The 20,206-nt window shown below is 36.2% G+C and overlaps 1 protein-coding gene across 1 annotated transcript; it reads left to right on the top strand.

Moving 5' to 3' along the window:
• The first annotated feature begins 15,406 nt into the window (after positions 1-15,406).
• Positions 15,407-17,767, top strand: LOC109701698 (disintegrin and metalloproteinase domain-containing protein 21-like). The gene has a single exon (XM_020187208.2). The coding sequence runs from the start codon at positions 15,407-15,409 to the stop codon at positions 17,765-17,767; it is 2,361 nt and encodes a 786-aa protein (XP_020042797.2).
• Positions 17,768-20,206: the final 2,439 nt, after the last annotated feature.

The raw sequence follows: 20,206 nt of genomic DNA, 5'->3' as shown, positions 1-20,206 counted from the left end.
GGTCTCTTGTAAACAAGAGATTGTTGGATCTTCCTTTGTAATCCAGTTTGTCAAATGGTGTCTTTTGATGTGGAAGTTGAGGCCATTGACATTAAGTGTAAATATTGATAGGTATGTTGTAACTCCTGCCAAATAGTTGATTTTTGTTGTTTGAGGATTTAAGTGTGTGCAGCCAAATCGATGCTACTGTCTGAACTTGTTTTTTTTTTCTCCTGCAGTTTAATACCTCCTGTCCTCTCATGGTTTTGTTTGTTTTCATCTTCCTTGAAGAATCTTCTGCAGTGGTAGCTGGGTGGTCATATATTGTTGTAGTTTCTTTTTATCATGGAAGACATTTATTCCTCCATGAATTTTGAGTGATAGTTTTGCTAGGTAGAGTATCCTGGGTTGAAATTGTTGTCATTCAGTGCTCGATATACCTCACTTCATGGCTCCCTTGCTTTTAAGGTTTCTGTTGATTATCTGCTGTTATTTTGATATTTATTTTGATGCTGTTACTTGATGCTATTTTGATACTTGTTTTTTCTCTCTTACAGCCTTCAATATTCTTTCTCTGTTCTCTGTGCTAGTTTTAACAATATGCCATGGAGAGGTGTTATTTTGGTCAAGTCTGTTTGGTGTTCTGGAGGCTTCCTGTACCTGAATGGACAGCTCTTTCTCAAGATTTGGGAAATTTTCTGTTTTTATTTTGTTGAATATATTATGTGTCTCTTTGGCTTGAACCTCTTTTCCTTCTTCAATAGCCATGATTCTCAGGTTTGGTCTTTTGATGGAGTTGCTGAGTTCTTGCATATTCCTTTCATAGCTCTTGAGTTGTTTGACTAAGAGTTCTTCCGTTCTTTATATAATATCTATTTTACCTTCAAACTCTGAGATTCTGTCTTCCACTTGTTCAAATCTGCTGGAGTGGCCTTCCAGCAGATTTGAACAAGTGGAAGACAGAGTTCTTTACTTGACTAAAGGAACTTTTTATCTCTAGGATTTCTATTTGATTATTTTTTCTGAGGTTTTTCCATATCTTTGCTCAACTGCTCTTTCATCTCTTTTGTTGTATTCTTTATTTCATATATCTCTTTTTTTATAGTCTCTTTTGTTTCACTTTGGTGTTTGTTGAAGTCCTCTCTGAGTTCATTTAGTTGTTTCTGTGTCTTCTCAAGTTTTTAATTTGTGCTATCTTGACATTTCTTGAGTGAATGTTGTACTTTCTGATTAATAGAGTCTTATAGCTTCTCCATGAGTTTCTCAGTGATCTCATCCATGATTTCCTTTTGAGAGATTTTTTTTGTGGGTGTCACTTAGCTCATTAGTGACATTTATCCTTGTTTTGTTGGGGTCAGGAACTGGCTATTCATTTTCTTCATTTACCACTAAATCCTGTATTGAATTGTTCTTTTGAGGAGTGCAGTTTTCTAGCCTTCTTCTTCTCCCCATCCTTCTAACTGGTGTTGTGCAACTCAGGTCCTGATTGACTAATATGTGGTTTTAATTGCTTGTTTTCTTTTCCTTGTTTTAATTTATGTATTGTGACTGGCTAGTTGTTAGCTATGGTGAAGTGCTATTTCTGTCCCTAGCCTGAAAGTGCAAATTAGCAATAAGAAATTCACAGGTTCAATGCCAGTCCAGTTGTTTACATATTATATAGAAAACCCTTTGGTGATAATATCTATAAACAGTGGGAGATGTAGGGGTGATGGTTATTTGCTTAGAGATTGAAACTTGAGTAATTGGTAAAGGTGACACTAAATGGGGGATGAACGTGGTGGTGGGGTGGGTAGGGAAGAGGTGTGGGGACTGCTGGGTTTTGGAGCCCTTGTGTATATTGTGTATAATTTTGCTATTGTTGTGGTGGGTGCTTGTGTCAGGGATTGCAGAAGGCTGGGGGTGTGTAAGGTTGGTACTAAGGCTTATCAGCAGGTTGTAGATGTGTAGGAGGGAGGGATAATATTGGGACAGGTTAGGGAAGGCAATAAGGGGGAGATGAAGTCAACAGGAGAGAATGGATGAGAAAAGCCAGACAGAATAGTTGGGGGAAAAAATAATGGATTGTAACATAAGAAAAGGAAAGTGAAATTGTAAGAACAGGGATAAGAAAATAATAATAGTAAAATTTATAATACTAAAAAAAAAAGTAGCTACAGCAACAACAAAAAGTTCAGTCAGTTCAGCAAAACTTCTGGACTCACTCTGTGGTATCTAGTTCTGGTATTGTAGCTCGGTATTCTAGGCTATGTGGAGAAGGGTACTGCCCCTCTTGTCAGACAGCTTGGGGGTGAGAAAGCTGAAGGGTTTTTTCCCCTGATTTTCTTGGTCTTATGGGCTGTCTGTTACAAGTGGGATCTCTGAGGCAGTCTCATCTGATGGCTGGCTTGTGAGCAGTATTTAGTTCTTCAGTCCACAGGCCATGCTGCGATTGGAACCTGTGGTAACTCACTTCCAGTTTGTGCAAGGAGATCTGCTCTGTTGTTGTTTTTACCAGGCAGGGGCTATGTTGCCTTACTGCTGCAGCTCTGGCTGGTGAGCTCCTCCCACAGCAAGGTGAGTCAATTCAGTTTTGAGGACCACGATCAGTCCCACCAGACTAACTCAGCCATCTGCCATGCCCCTGCTTTGGCAGGTTGGTTTGTTGCCCCATCCCCACTTTCAGCCTTTGTTCTTTGCCCCACCTCTGATAGCTGCGAGTTCAGCTCCTCTGGGAGGATGGCTTGTTGCCTTGCCTCTGCTCTCAGTGATTGTTCCTCACCCTGTCTTTGCTCACTGATAGTTCTGCTCCTTGCCTCACCCCAAGTTGATTCAGCATTCCACCCCACCCCACTCCACTGTCAGTAGTACATTACAATTCACTGTTTATGTTTCTCAGTTTTGTTGGGGGAGTTTCAATCTGCCCAGGAGCTATGCTAGAGTATGTTCTAGGGGGTGGGTGAGTAAGGGAGTTTTGCATGTGGTGCTTAGTACTCACCTGTTGGGTCTGCAAATTTATACAGACAACTTTGAAACCAGCCAGGGGGAGAAATGTTGTGTTGCTTTTCTCAAGGCAGACACTTACTGGGACTGGGTTCAGTGTGGTGTGGCATAGGTAGGCATTCCATGGATTAGGGGTCCAGTGTGTCACAGGATTCAGTTCTGTTTGATGCTTTATCTTCTGCTTTTTGAAAAAAAGAAAGAAATAAAAGAGAGAAATGTCCAGGGAGCTTTTTTTCAGGGCAGGCATGCCCTATTAGCTATGCCATGCCAGGATTTCTTGGGCTACTAGGTGCAATTAAAAGCTGTTTTAAGGGTCAGTCCTTGACTTTTATGTGCACCTAATATGATGACAATTATTATTTTGGCTAGAAACAATCAGAATCATGCAAGTGTAGCTCCCATGTCTCAAAGTGGTTTCTGAAATCACAGAGCTCAGGAATTCTGATTCTCTATCCTATCCAAAATCTTGGATCCTTAGATCTTTCAGCATTGGTTATACATTCCTGAAGACACATCAGTACACATGTCCACACACATGTGCATACATACACAGAAAACATGATTCTTTGCTAAGTATTCAGGTTATTAGGAGGACATATGCCCTTTATTATTTACTATTATAATTCTACTCTGGGAAAACCTCTAAATTGTTTTACATTGCCACTCATAAGTTGAAAAATGATGAATTGGTCTACAAAACGAGTAAGCGAGGAGATGATAATTACAATATATAAATTAGTGATACTGGTGAAATGCAGAGAAGAAAACTGCATTTACCAAAGATGGAGTGTGACCATCTACTTAGAAGTTTGTACTATTGTAGTGGCCTCTAGAACATTACTGAAATTTTATATTCTCTCAGAAGTTTGGGTCTCTGGTGTCATTGTATAAAATATAATAAGTGCAATGACAGTGGGATTAAAGTATTTTTTTTAAGTTAGCTTTCCTATTGCTTGTTTCTGGAAGATCTATATAAGTTTATTACCAGTAATATTACATAACTAACAAATATTCCTTTTCCATCACAACCAAAATTCACACTCCATTCTAATCAAAAAATATTACAGGACACATAGAAAGCAAATCAGCACTTCACTCACAAATTAGAGATGTTGTCTTGAGTACTTTCTTCTAATGATCTTGCTTCTTACATTAAGGGCTCTTGACTTTCTCTGAGGTAAGTGTCCTTATCACAGACTTGATTACTTTTCCCAAGCAATAAAATACTTTTCCCATTTCAATAGTAAGGTTTAACTGTATCTTGAAATTTGTCCCCTGTCACCTATCTGCAAAGAAATGTAAACACTAATAAAAATGTCTGATTCTTTATTACCTAAGCATTAAACGAAGAATGTTTGATTTTACAATTGAAATTAGCACTATTGAAATTTGATAAACATAATAACTCAAAAAAACAAAGACAATTTTGATTTTCAGCTTAGGCTCCTATTTATTCATAAGGAAATTTAGATACCAGAAATAATGAACAATTTGACAATAAATGAGATTGTTTAAAAAAAAAAGGCATGTTTGAATATGTATGTCTCCATAACTTCATACTTCAGGTCAAAAGGTAATGCTAGCTTATCCTACTTTTGTGTGTTTCCTTCACCAAAGAATTCCCCTAATCAGATTCTGTTAGGTTTCCCTAGCAGTGTTGTCAGCATCTTTCAAGACAGACAAAAGCAGGCAAAAGCATTAATCTAGTAGGGCTGTGGATTTTGGTGAACAGTGACTGAACTGATGACAGGTTCAATCATAGGAACATAAAAAAGGAAAAATATGGGAGAAAAATATTTGAGACCTTTATAAATTTGATGTGAAAGTTTCAATTAGGAAAATTATGGGTTTTTTTGTATATAATAGAGTTAGGATGCTGAAGGATGCTAATATAACGTAGGTCATAGTCATATGTTCATAACAAGATATGATTGAAGATGAGTTGTCAAGGTGAACCCCTCTGCCCTCCCCCAGTTTGGGTGCTGTATGGTTTGTTCATTGACTGATTAAACACATTGAGGATGTGGGCAAGACCCTTGGCGGTGAAGAAAGCAGTAAAGTGCCACCCAGTTCTTTATGGTTTCTCCAGATAAATGGAATATCAGCACAACAATAAGGAAAAATAAGTAATACTATTATGAGGTAGCAGCCACTAAACAGTGGTATTTATGTGGGTTTGGTAATCAACAAAAATTATTAATTAAACATTGTGCATGTATTGTGTCTGGCGACTCTGGGAATTGAAAGTTTCCCTTCTGCTGTACTTCTGTCTATGAGGTGAAAACTTTAGTAAGAAGGAGCTCTCCACGTAAAAATGTGAAGAGAGAGAAGACTGCTGTTCCTTTTCATGAAAAGAAAATTACACAAGTGACAGCAAATGGTTCTTTTAATGAGAACAAGTCAAAAAACAAAATCCAGATAAAGAAAAATTAAGGAGGAAATATTCTCTGGGTCTAGGAGATTTAGGGTGGCAACCCTAAATTTTATGTTATGTACTATGCGATGTGACTTTCCTTTGCATTTTAAATACCTTACAACATATTATACACACATTTTTAAGTTTCTTTTTTCAACTAAACTAGGAATTCTCAATCTCATTACTTGAATAACCCTATTACTTCAATGATCTGGAATTTTAAATATAAATTACATTAGCAAGTAATAATTGTATATTTATTTCATTGTAATATATCCATCCATCCATACAAGGTGTATTGATCAAATTCACTTCCTTTATTACTATTTCTTATTCCTACTCTTTAAAAACAATTTTAATATGTTTCATTATTCTGTTTTCATATACGTGTATAAAGTACTTCAGTCAGATTCCCTACCCCTTCATCCTTTCCTTTCTCACTGTTCCCACCACTGGTTCTTACCATCGAACACTTCTCATTTTACACGTAGGTAATTTTTGAAGGTCTAGATTCTGCATATGAGAAAATGAGATATTTGTCTGTTTCTGTCTGTCTTATTTGACTTAACATGATGATCTGTAGTTTCATCCATATTCCTGAAAATGGCGTAATTTCATTCTTCTGTGATAGATATATCAAATTTTTTTATTCATTTATTGGTGAATGGGTACCTAGGCTGATTCTATATTTTGGCTCTTGTGAATATTGCTGCAACATACGTGCGAATGCAGGTACTTCTACTGTACATTGATTTAAATTCCTTCAGATATAGTCGCAGGAATGATAGGCCAGGATCATATTATACTTTTCTTTTTCAATTTTTGGTAACCTCCATACTGTTTTTCATATTGGTTGCACTAATTTACATTGCTACTCACAAGGTACCTTTTCTCTCTACATCCTCACCAGCATTTGTTGTTTATTTTCTTAATGATAGCCATTCTAAAATGATGGTTAATGATGTTGAACACTTCTTTGTGTATTTATTTGCATTTGTACTTCTTTTAAGAACCATGTTGAGTTCATTTCTCCATTTTTTAAACTGAGTTGTTTGTTCCTTGGTGTTTAATTTTTGGAGCTCATTGTACATTATTGGTATTAATCATTTATCCAATGAATAGTTGTAGGTTGTCTCTTGATTTGGGCAATTGTATCCTTCTCTCTGTAGAAGCTTTTCAATTTCAAGCAATCCCATTTGTCAATTCTTTCCTTTATTTCCTGAGCAATTGGAGGCCTATTCAGAAATTCATTAACCAATATCTTCAAGTGTTTTGTTCTATTAGTTTAAAAGTTTCAGGTCTTACATTTAGATCTTTTGAATTCATTTTTCTACAGGTTGAGGGATATGAACCTATTTTCAGTCTTCTACATGTCTTCCCAACAAAACTATTGAAGAGAATACCTTTTCTCCACCGTATGTTTTTGGTGCCTCTGTTGAAATTCAGTTGACTATAGCTGTGTGGGTTTATTTCAGAATCTTCTTTTCTATTCATTTAGTCTTCACTTCTGTTTTTGTGCCAGCACCATGTCCTCCCCCTCCCCCCATGGCTCTATATTTTAACTTAAATCAGGTATTGTGATACTTCTAGCTAGCTCTGCACTTTTTCTTCAGAATTGCCTTGACTCTTCAGGGTCTTTTGTGTGTTCACGTGAATTTTAGGACTGGTTTTTCTATTTTTGTGAAAAATACATTGGAATTTTTATGGGGATTGCCTTCAATCTGTATATTACGTTTGATAGGAAGGATATTTTCATAGTATTAATTCTATCTTTGGATCCATGAGCATTGGAAGTCTTTCAATCTTTTAATGTCTTTATTTTCTTGTTTCCATATTTTATACTTTTCATTGTAGAAATTTTTCACCTCCTTAGTTACGTTTATTTCTTTGCATTTAAATTTTTGAGGCTATTGTGAATAGGAATGATTTCCTGGTTTCTTTCTCAACCTAATATATTTTATATGTTGGTTTTTGCATCTTGCTATTTTATCAAAAGATTTTATCAGATCTAAGAGTTTTGTAGTAGAGGTTTTATGGTCTTTAACGTATAATATCATATCACCTGCAAATGAGGATAATTTAACTACTTTCTCTCCTATTTGTATCCATTTAATTTCTTTCTCTTGCTTTATTTCTGTACCTAAGAATTCTAACACTATATTGAATAAAAATAGAGAGAATGGAAGCCCTTGACTCCTTCCTGACTTTAGAGAAAATGGTTTCAGTTTTTCTCCATTTATTATATTTTTGGCTATAGATTTATTATGTTAAGCCTTTATAACACTGAGGTATAAACCTTCTATTCCTATTTTGTTGAAAGCTTTTATTGTGAAGGAATGCTGAGACTTTCAAAGGCATTTTCTGCACTTATTGAAATTATCACATGATTTTTATCCTTTAGTTTATGATTTGTTTATTGATTTGTGTTTATTGACTTGTTTGTTTATTGAGTTGAATACATCAATGCATTCTTCTATCTCTAGAATGAAACCAGTTTAAAAATGGTGTATGTCTTTTTAATGTGTTGTTGAATTTGGTTTGAGAATATTTGCACCAATATTCATCAAGGAAATTGATCTATAATTTTCTTTTTTGTTATGCTCTTATTTGGTTTTGGTATAAAGCTTTATAGGATGAGTTTAGTAGTGTTCCTTCCATTTCTATTTTATGGAATAGTTTGAGAAGCATCGCATTAGTTCTTCTTTAAAGTCCAGTAGAATCCAGCAGTGATTTCACTCAGTCCTGGTCTGTGTTTGTTCAGAGACTCTTTATTACTTCTTTATTTCATTGCTTGTGATAGATCTGTTTAAATAGTTTATATTTTCTTGGTTTAATCTGGTAAGTAATATACATTTAGAAATGTATCAATTTTTCATACTTTTCAGTTTATTGAAACGTAAGCTTTTGAAGCATTGCATGATGATCCTCTGAGTTTCACTGGTATTTGTTGTGATATAATTTGAGTCTTGTCCTTCTTTTCTTTGGTTAGGTTGGCTAAGGGTTAGTTTTGTTTTGTTTTCCAAAAACAAAACAAAATGGAATTATATCCATTTTTAAATTTTATTTATTTACTGTTGTGCTGAGTAAGGTTACATTGTGGCATTTACAAAAGTTCTTACAATATATCACACTTGAATTCACCCGCTCCATCATTCTTCTTTATCTCCCCTCCCCCCATTCCTGGAATACTTTCACCAGGAGGAAAGTTTCCATTCACCTATACGTGTACATAGTATTTGCATCATATTCACAATCCCACACTCTTTCCAAACCTCATAGCCCCTCCCACTGGTACCAAACGCCCACCCCCAAGCAGGACCTGTTCGCCTTCTTGTTCTCCTGTTTTGTAAAGGAAAAAGTGACATTTTTGCTTATTTAAGTTAGCCACACAGGGAGTTTCCTTGTGGCACTTCATGTTTATATGTATTATAACCTGAAATGGCTCATCTCCTTTATTTTTCATATTTCTACCTTAGACCTTTTCTTATGGTGGTTTCAATCAGTTTAAGTATTCTATATTCATTCTTGTATAGAGAGTACATCAACCATAGTTACCTTCTTAACTTTCTTCTTTTACCTTCCTCCTGTTGTATGTGACCTCCTCTTTATCAAAGTGTTTATCACTCTGTTTATCTGTTCAAAGAACTACTCCTTTGGTTATTTTTTTTGTGCTCTTCTTTTAGTCTCCATGTCATTAATTTCTGCCCCAAACTTTGTTATTTTTTTCAATCTATTGCTTTTGGATTTAGTTTATTATTTATTTTAGACCTCTTTAATTATTTAATCTAGGAACTCATATGTATAAATTTTACTCTTTCATTGACTTTTCTGTACCATAAAGGTTCTGTTGTGTTTTCATTTTCATTTGATACTACGGATTTGTAAATTCCCTCACACCCTTGTTCCTTTGATGACACACTGATCATTCAAAAGTGAATTATTCAATCTCTGAGTCTTTGAATATTTTCTATAGATTCTCTTGCTACTGATTTATAGTTCTATCCTGCTGTGGTCTGATAAAATACAAGAAGTTTTCAATTTTCTTATATTTGTTAAGACTGCTTTAAGTTGTAAAAGATGATCAATTTTAGAGAAAGTTCAATGGGATGCTGAAAAGAATGTATATTCTGTCACTGTTGGGTGGAAAATTCTATAGATGTCTGTTAAGTCCATTTGATCTGTAGTGTTATTTAATTTTGAACTTCCTTTGTTGATTTTTTTTGTCCATAAGACCTGTCTATTAGTAAGAGAGAAGGGAATTGTGTTGGGGGTATATCTGTACTTTTATTTACAGTAGTATTTATTTTATGAAATTATATGTACTGACATTCAGTGCATATATGTTTATAATTGTTAAAATCTCCTGATAGATTGTCCCCTTTATCAATATTAAGTGACCTTCACTTGTCTCTTTTGTCCAATTTTACATTGAAATCTGCTTTGCCATGTATGAGTATACTACTATTATTTGATTTCAGAACTACTTTCTTTAAAATTGATTTTCCATTCTTTCACTTCAAGCCTGTCTTTGTCTTTGCCAGTAAGGTCATTCCTTGTAGGCATAAATGGTTAGGACTTGTTTTTTAATCCAGTCTACCAGTTTGCATCTTTTGATTGGTGAATTGAGACCATTAATATTCAGAGTCATTATTAGAAAAGTATGTTGTAATTCCTGACATTTTAGGGGTTTTTGGGTAGTCTTTGATTCTTCCCTACTCCTAATTTGCTTGTCTGCTTGTCTAGTGAGATTTATTCTTTCCTGTGTTTTCATGGATGTGTTTATCTTCCATTTAAGTGTGTAGAATTACTTTGATCATGCTTTTTTGTCTATAAATATGCAGACATTTTTTGTTTTTCATTTTTATTAGCATATATTCATTGTATGGGCAGGTTCACTCTGTCAATTCCTAATAGCCTTATATTTTTCATTGGTTAAGTCACCTCCACCATTTATCTTGAAGCCCTACTTTTGTGGTAATGAATTCCTTTACTTTTTGGTTTATTGTGGAAGGCTTTAATTTCTTCTTCAATTGTTGATAGCTTTGTTGGATACAATAGTCTAGTTTGGCAATTGTTTTCTTTCAGGGCTCGAAATATATCACTCCATGCCCTCCTTGTTTTTAAAGTTTCTTCTGAGAAACCTGCTGTATTCTAATTTGTTTGCCTTTATAGATGATAGACACTTTTCTCTTTTCTCTTGCAACTTTCACTATTCTTCCCTTGTTCTGTATGCCTAATGTTCTATTACATGCCTTGGTAAGGTTCTTTTCTGGCTTGTTCTGTTACATGTCCTAACAGTCTTCTGTACCTGATGGCCATCACATTCTCAAGATTTCATTGGTTTTCTGTTATTACTGTACTGAATATGTTTTTAGCTTGCACATCTTCTGTTTTTTCTATGCCCATGATTTGTAGTGCACCAGAGGTATTACATGTTCTATTAGTACTTTTGTTTTTTTATGTTTTCTGAATGTTCTAATATATCTACCTTGTCTTAAACCCTGGTAGTCTGTCTTCAATTTGATTCCTATCAGAATTTTTATATCTCCATTGCATTCCTCTGTTACATCTTACATTGTCTTCTTTATTTTATTTAGATCTTTTATTGAGTTCTCTTGCAATTCACTCAGGTGTTTATTCATTTCATTGGTCATTCTTATAATCAGCTTTTTGAATTTTTGGTCTGAGATTTCATTCACTTCACTATTGCTGGTGTTTATTACTGAGTTGTTTCTGAGTTTTGGAGTCATGTTGTGTTGCATTGTTTTATTTGTCTGTCTTGTATCTTTACATTGGGGTGTGCACATCTGAGACCAAGGGATTGTTTGGAAGATTTAGTCACCTGTATTCTTTCAGTTGAAGTATTATCAATATTCAAACAGGATAATGAGGTAGCCAGGTTGAGATGTGGTTTTTCACCACTGGTCTGGGCATAAGACTCAGAAGCCAGGCATTAGTCCTGGTGCTTAGGGCACTGAGCCTTATCCCCAGCACTGCTCAGATTGAGAAAAAAATAGATTCTCTTATAGAATGATTGAAAGTCCAGCCATACTTGTGGAACATGCCTGTAATCCCACCCCCTGGGAGGTGGTGACCTGGAGGATCACAGTTTGCCTGCCTGGGCAAAAAATTAGCAAGACATCATCTCAACAAGCAAGTGAAGCATGTTGGCACACCTCTGTGATGTCAACTAAGCAGAAGAGGTAGGTAGAAGGATTACAGGACTGGCTGGCCCAACAAAAAGTATGAAACCCTATCTGAAAACTATTTAAAGAAAAAAAGGTTGCAGTCATGTTGAAAGTGGTAGAGTGATTCCCTAGCAAAGACTCCAGAATTAAAACTCAAGTACCACCAAGAAATAAATTTAAAAACTAGGTTCTAGACTGCTTTCACTATAGACGCTTCACTTGTTTCTATATTAGTAGCCATTGCTAGCCACAGGAGCTTTACAGACTGTGGGCTGGGAAGGTTCCCACTTGTTCCACAAAGGGCACAAATGTCTGAGCCTAGAGTTGTCCCACATATGACTTGGACAGTAGGAGGAGCAAACAGAGTATTAAGCTCTGCACTGGGAGGACAAGAACTGAAAAATAAAGGCATTTTGCCTTCTGGACTCTGGATTTTCAGACCCTACCCAGCAACTCACCTTCCGATAATGGGGGGAGACCGTGGAAATCATGTGATTCAGAGGACCTTGTTTTGGGGCTCTCAGACCCATCTGGCAGTAGACATGTGCCAGGATGCAGTTCCTGGAGACAGGTTTCAGTGTATTTGTAACATGCCCAGTATTTCACCTCCCTACACAGAAAAGAAGTCATGGAAATCACACGAAATATAGGGTTGGAGCTTGGAACTATCATACCCACCTACCAGCCAACACACATATCTAGGTGGTAGGATTGGAGACAGATTACTGTTCTAGCCACCGGCTCAGTGCTGTTTTCAAAAATGACCCTAAAGGGGATGGGATTTTCAACTAACTGTGGAGGGCAGGGCCTCTGACCTCTGCATGCTTCATTGTGGGGTGCCCTACTGCTTGAACTTTTCTGTGGATCCATGTCAGACACTTTCCTCCTATACATATCTCATTGCCATCTCATACCTGACCACTGTGGCAAGGCCCCTTAGTCTCAATTTTTCCTTGTTTTTAAGCCTCAAGAGTAGGTTAGTCTTAAACAATAGGCCTTCTCTAAAATGGTAGCTTGATATAGTTTTCTGAGATAAGGGGAGTGGCAGAATATCTTTCTTCATTGCAGCTAACCTTCCACACTGGGGCAGTCAGTGTCTCACCAAATCCCTACACTGGGTTTAAAGCTGGTGGGAGTTGTAAGCTATTTCTTTAGCTAGAATTGACAGTTTATCACCAGGGTCATCTGGTTTACCCTGTGATTGCATCTTTGGCTTCCCCTCACCCACCCTCTCTACTAGGAGCCTGGGATGAAACTTGTGACTATTTTTTGCTTTTCTCTGTCACCTTTCTGTTTGTCCATGTTTTTCAGTTGTCTTGCCAACACCATAATCACCAATCCACTTGCCCTCTTTTCTCTTCAGAAGAGGGTATCTGTTTTGTTACTCTGACTCTTCATTCATGGAGCCAAATAGAGAATTTTCTAATTACCTATCTTGCCCCCAAATCTCACAAAGTGGCAAGAATTTTATATAAAGTATTGGATACATTTTTACGGACCATAAAGTCTATTCTTTCTTCAAACACTCTGCCTAATTTTATCCTCTAAAGGATAAAATTATTTAGTTCTGCACCATTCACATATGCTTTCCCAATGGGCAGCATAGTGTCTTCATGTTGTGTTTTATCAATGTTTTACTCAAGGACAAAGCAACAAGTGCCACTTGCCAGTAGGAGATTTTTCATTTTCACATTGTTAGTACTGAAGTTTGTGGTGTTTATACTTGTGTATGGCCTATGTACATATGCTTTTTTGAGTAGCTATTTTTATTTATGACATAAATATTTTTGAATGTTGCCCTCAGGAGTTAGAATATAATTCTAAAATGTGAGGGACATCTCTAGCCATAAAGGAATGCAAATCAAAACCACACTAAGATTCCACCTCACCCCTGTTAGAATAGCCATCATCAAAACACCACCACCAACAGGTGTTGGTGAGGATGTGGGGGAAAAGGAACCCTCATACACTGCTAGTGGGAATGCAAGCTGGTGCAACCACTCTGGAAAAAAATATGGAGGCTTCTTAAAAATCTAAACATAGATCTGTCATATGATCAAGCAATCCCACTCCTAGGGATATACCCAAAGGAATGCGACTCAGGTTACTCTAGAGGCAACTGCACACCCATTTTTATTGCAGCACTATTCACAATAGCCAAATTATAGAAGCAACCAAGATGCCCCACTTCTGACAAATGGTTTAAGAGAATGTGGTATTTATACACAATGGAATTTTATTCAGCCATGAAGAAGAATGAAATCTTATCACTCGAAAGTAAATGGATGGAGCTAGAGAACATCATTCCGAGCAAGGTTAGCCAGGCTCAGAAGACCAAAAATAGTATGTTCTCCCTCATATGTAGACTTTAGATCTAGGGCAAATACAGCGATGTGGTTGGACTTGGGTCACACCTTAAGGGGAGAGCACATGAGGGAGGTATGGGGATAGAAAGGAAACTTAAAACATGAAAGTGTTTGATGTCCCCACTGCAGAGGAGCTAATACAGAAACCTTAAAGTGACAGAGGTCAATATGGGAAGGTTTTTGGGAACTAGTGAAAAGGTCAGGTAGAGATGAATCAATTTGGATTGTAACACATTTGTGTGTGGAAGCAATGCTAGGAATCTCTTTGTATAGGTGTCCTTATCTCAACTTGCAAAAATGCTGTGTCTTTCTTATTATGGCTTTTGTCTTCAACAAAATTGGAGAAAAGGGCAGAACAGGTTCTGCCTGGAAACGAGGGGGGTGTGGGGAAGAGAGGAAGGGGGCAGGGGCAGGAGTAGAAATGGCCCAAACAATGTATGCACATATGAATAAATGGATAAAAAATGTGAGGGATATTCATGCTTTTGAAATAGGACAACAATATTAATTTTACCAAACTTTTTATCATATAATTGGGATTCATTGAATTTCCTTGTATTTTTGAAGATATTTTGTTTTCCCTTCAGTATTCTCCCATCATCAGCTGTTACTTTCCATTTAATCTATGTGGTTTCTTTCAAAATGCTATTGTTTTTTCTCTAGAGTAGAATTAAATATAACCATCTTTGGAATAGCATTTATTAATATCAACTACTCCCACTGCAATTTATCTATTAATTTTAGTTTAAGTAAACTAAGACATTAATTACAGAATATACAAATATTTTTGAAGTGTTAGTGATTCTTTTATTCCTTCCCTTTTGACATGTTTAGATGATGATAGCACAAGCAGATTTCTCACATTAATGACATAAAAGGCCCATGAGAACAAATAATTTAGTGAGCAGTTGTTATAATTTTTGTGATTAATGTGATGAAATAATTTATCATTTGAAATAAAAAGGAAAAATTATTGATATTTTTCCAAGTCATTGTTTGTAAATCAATATATATGTTTACCTTTACATTAAGACACTCTCTTTTTAAATATTCAATGTGGAAATGTTCACACATATAGATACATTTGGACCAAAGTATAATGAATCCATGTACTCTTAATTTAGGTCCAATAATTATCAACCTATATTACCAATTGCATATGTTTGCATATGATACTCTGACTCTTTTTAAACTATAACAAAGAGCAATGTAGTTCACTTAGTTGAGTCATGCCTTGCAAAAACCTAATCCATTTTAAACCAGAATCTGTTCTTTCTTTTCTACACTGACCTTCTCTCACCAAACTCCCTGTCTCTGCCTTTCTTTTTGTTCTTATTTTTAGTTGCTGCTCTTCTGGATTGAATTCACAGAAGACAGACCAATAAATATCACTGCTTTCTATAAGCAGCTCAAAAAAGAGGATACAGACAAGCATTTCTTCCTTTGCTCTCACCCTCTTCTTCATAATAGCTATGATGCAGGCCCTGCTACATATGAGGATTACTGTGCTGCCTCTCTGGATGGGTGTATCTCTGTTGTATTCTGCTCTGCCCCAAATTGGGTGTACCCAATCCCAGAGTGCCCCAGAATTGGTGATCCCCTTGAGGATCACTGACACTAGTAGAGGCATGAGGGCCTCAGGCTGGCTTTCCTATAGCTTGCACTTTGGGGGCAAAAGACATATTGTCCACATGAAGACCAAGAAGTCTTTTATGTCCATGAATCTACCTGTGTTCACCTACACTGACCAGGGTTCTCTTCTTGAGGACTACCCATTTGTCCAGAATGACTGCTATTACCATGGTTACGTGGAAGGAGACCCAGAATCCCTGGTTACTGTTAGCACTTGTTTGGAGGGCTTTCAAGGAATGCTACGGATAAATGGTGTTGTTTATGAAATCAAGCCCAAAGGGCTTTCTGAGACATTTGAACACCTGGTATACAAGATGGACAGTAAGGAGACACAATCACCACCAATTAGATGTGGATTAACAGAAGATGAAATAGCATGGTCACTGAAGTTTCAAGAGAATGATAATTCTATTTTGATGCAAAGTTCTTACATGGGATGGTGGCTTCATCAAAGGTTTCTTGAACTGGCAATTGTGGTAGATCACGGACGCTTTATTTTTCGGGGAAGTAATATCTCCATCGTGGAAATGGATGTAATCATGGGTATCAGTTTAGTAGATGATCTTTATAACTCCATTAATCTTGATGTGGTACTAATTGCAATTGAGATTTGGAACAAAAGAAACCCCTTTATAGAAACTACCACCACTCAGATGGTGAAAAGATTTTGTGAGTGGAAAAAAACCAGCTTCAATTCTCGTGTGTCTCACGATGCAGCACATATTATCGTAAGACAAAATTTTTGTAACACAATGCTTTGTATGACATATCTTGGAGGAATATGTAGTTCACATTACAACTGTGGATTGGAATGCATGATGGATGATGAAATTATTTGGTTTAGATCAAGTGTGACACATGAGCTTGGTCATACATTGGGAATGAGTAATGATGATGGTAAAAATTGTACATGTGGGAGAAACATCTGCATAATGAATAAAAATATAGTACCTTCAGAGGCATTCAGCAACTGTAGTTATGAAATGTTTTTTGAAACCAGTTTCAAAAGGACCTGTTTGAACAATTCCCCCAAATCAGAGCACATCATCACAAGCAAGCGCTGCGGGAATGGTGTGGTTGAAGATGAAGAGCTGTGTGATTGTGGCACCTTAAAGTTGTGTGCAAAAGATCCATGTTGTTTGCAAAACTGCACTCTGAAACCTGGGGCTGTTTGTGCTTCTGGACTTTGTTGCAAAAAATGCCAGTTACTGCCATCAGGCACAGTATGTAGAGAACCAGAGAGTGAATGTGATCTGCCAGAGTGGTGCAATGGAATGTCTAGTAGATGTCCAGAAGATATGTACGTGGAAGATGGGAGCTCTTGCCTGGGCAAGGGCTTCTGTTATGAGAAGAGATGTAATAAGCATGATGAGCAGTGTAAGAAAATTTTTGGCGAAGGAGCCAAGAGTGCAAATCTGAGTTGCTACTTGGCAAGGAACACCAAGGGTGACCGTTTTGGTCACTGTGGTATCATAGACACTAAATATGTAAGATGTCGGCATGCAGATGTTCTCTGTGGTAGAGTTCAATGTGAGAATATAACACAAATTCCCCTTTTGAGAGAACATACTACTGTGCTTTCCACTTACGTCAATAATAAAACTTGCTGGGGTACTGACTACCACTTTGGTATGACCATACCTGATATTGGTGAAGTAAAAGATGGGACAGAGTGTGGCATAGGTCTTATGTGCTTGCAGAGGAAGTGTGTCCCTATTCCAGTGGGGGAAGAATCTTGTTTGACTACCACTTGCAATATGAGAGGTATTTGCAACAATAAACATCACTGCCACTGCAACTATGGTTGGGCTCCACCCATGTGCCTGAAGCTAGGCTCTGGAGGTAGTGTTGATAGTGGTCCACCACCCCAGAGAACTAAGAAATACGAATGGATTTTCAAACTTCTGTTCGCTTCGATTATTGTTTTGCTTTTGTGTGTCAGTTTGTTAATTTGGATTTTGAGTAAGAAGGACAAATCACATGAGGGTAAAATGAAAAATATTACAATTATACCTAAGCAAAATGTAGAAACTTCACCTACAAAAGAAGAGGAAAATGTTGAAACTTCACCTAAGCAAAGAGAGGTACATGTTGAAACTTCACCTAAACAAAGAGAAGAAAATTTTGAAACGTTAAAAAGAAGTAAGAGCAAAATGTCAAAACGTTTCTCGAGAAAGAGTAGGAAGTCAACACGTCACCTGTGAAAGAAGAAAATATTCAAATCTTACTGTGCAGCAATATCCAAAATTTACAAATTCATTCAGTCAATAAACCTCAGTCTCTGAAATTTTTTATGCATTCATATTCAGTGTTTTGGCAGTTGGAATATCATGGTTTATGTCAAAGAGCAGGGACAGAAAATTTCAGAAATTATATTTCAAGATGACAAGCAGCTCAGCAATAAAGGCAATCCTTAGCACTTTCTTACTTGTTGTTAATTCTCAAAAAAACCTTTGATTTATTTTTCATTCATTTAATCTCTTTGTGTTTACTGAGCAAAGTATAGCTCCATGCTGATGTATGTGTGTATGTGTGTGTGTATATGTGTGTGTGTTAATTTTCTGTCTCTCAATATCAACCCTCTGCCTTCTTTTTACTTTGTTTGTCACATGGAGACTGGGAGGCTATAAATCACATTTCTCCTTTGCCATTCCACTTTTTGATTCTGCTAATATGTAAGCTAGTGAAAGCCTGGAAACCTAAGGCAACTGTGTGAAAGCTATTTGTGTCAATATTATCTCAGAAAAAGCCTTCACCTTGATAGTCAGCAGCTATAGTTTTATTTACTTTTGTTAAAATGTAATCTTCAGGCAAATTACATTTAGAAAGGTTTATTTGAACAAAGACCGATTCAGCTATTAGGCATCACTGAGACTCCAGGAGTGTTCAGAGATCTCTATCCAGTAAAGGGGTCAGAAAGAAAAGGAAGTGATGTGCAGAAATTGCTTGACTAGTCATAGCTGTTATAGCTGAGCATTTGCTTTATTTGGGCATGGTATAATGAGGGATTTATTTTATATGCGCTAAAGTTGGCATCTGGATTTTGATTGGTTCTCAGCTGCTGAGATTGGGAGTCATGCATTTCTTATAATAATATAATCTTAAATTATTTTAAGATTATTTCTATGTTAATTGGGTCACAGTTTCCAGCATAGGGATTTGAAATAAAGAGGCAGAATTAGGACAAATTTAACACATAAATAGTATAGTAGTCCCCTTATAAAGCTGTTTAATGTTTTCTTTGCCCCGGATAAACTATAATCTGAAATTATGACAGAATGTTCCTGAAATGAGCAGAAGTTTTAAGTGCTCTCTGTTCTAAGAAGCATGTAGAAAGAAAGCTCTCACCATCTTACTCTGTACCTTTGGAAATATGAATTATATCCTTGTCATGATTTCTATTCTGTAAACTTTACTTATACATTATTTTCCTACTAGCTATATTGATTATCAGAATGATAGGCGTCTTATTGAAATGCTACTTTTCTTCCACCTCATTTATTAGTTAAACATTTTCCTAAGTACACATTTATTGTTACTTTTCCACCTTTTTACTAACTTCTTTGGTTTTATTAATAATTTTATACAATTTCATTTTATTTGGAATGTCTGCAGTTTTATTTTTATATTTTGGTGGTTAAGATTTGTTTTGCAATAGATATTGTTTAACAGTATTAGTATACCTTTAAATAGCACCCTATTTTCCTTATATTTTAGATACTTTGTAACAGTGTTAAATATGCTGTGTTGTATTGTTCTTATTATCTTATATATCCATATTCTATAGTCATCTAAATATATATTGTTTGCAATAAACAGAAAAATGTCAAATTAAGTAAAAAAAGGAAAGTAAAAATTTATTTTGCTTTCAATTATTTTTTCTTTGATAGTCTTCCTGTTTTAATGTGGATCCAAGATTCTGACATGTCATTTTCCATCTCTCTGAAAACCTTCTTTCAATGTTGCTTTATGGCAGTCTGTTGTCAATGAATGTCCTCAACTTTGGTTTCAGGATGAAATTATTTCTTCTTCAATTTTAAGGAAAATGGCATGGCTATCAAATTCTAAGTTAGCAGAATGTGTTTTGTGTGTCAACTTTTCTAAAATTGACTGTCCTGCCTTCTTGTTTGCACCATTTCAGGAGTTGTTGACTGCAATGCTCACTTTGCTTTTTCCTTTGTTTTCTTTTCTCTCTCTCTCTCTCTCTCTCTCTCTCTTTAATGTTTTTACTAGTATATTAGTTATACAAGGGGTTTTACTGGGACAGTTCCATATATATTGTATCTCAATTTGGCTCATCTGCTCCATTGTTCTCCCTCTTCTCCCACTTCCCTTCTTAAAATGACTTCTACAAATTTCAGTTTTCCATATTTATACATGTATAGAAAGTACATCAACCATATTAACCTTCCTTTTAACTTACCCTCCATCATCAGCTATTACCTTCCCCCGAACATGACTTGTTTTACATTTCTGTCTTAAATTGTTTTAGTGTCTGTTCATTCTTCAGCAGGGCTTTGCCTTGGTAAATATATTGTACTTTAGTCAGTCTAACCCCTCTACTCTTCTTCCCTATCCTTTCCCCATATTGTTCAAGTTTTCAGTGCATTTCATTGTGTTATAGTCCTACATTTCTTTCTTTC

This window comes from Castor canadensis, chromosome 14 (genome assembly GCF_047511655.1).
Source record: "Castor canadensis chromosome 14, mCasCan1.hap1v2, whole genome shotgun sequence".
Lineage (NCBI taxonomy): Eukaryota > Metazoa > Chordata > Mammalia > Rodentia > Castoridae > Castor > Castor canadensis.
The sequence above is the reverse complement of the archived record's forward strand: the minus strand, read 5'-3'. Positions and strand labels throughout refer to the sequence as shown.

Bases quoted from the DNA above. Each gene is read 5' to 3' on its own strand.
- LOC109701698 (XM_020187208.2), top strand. From the start codon at position 15,407: ATGCAGGCCCTGCTACATATGAGGATTACTGTGCTGCCTCTCTGGATG.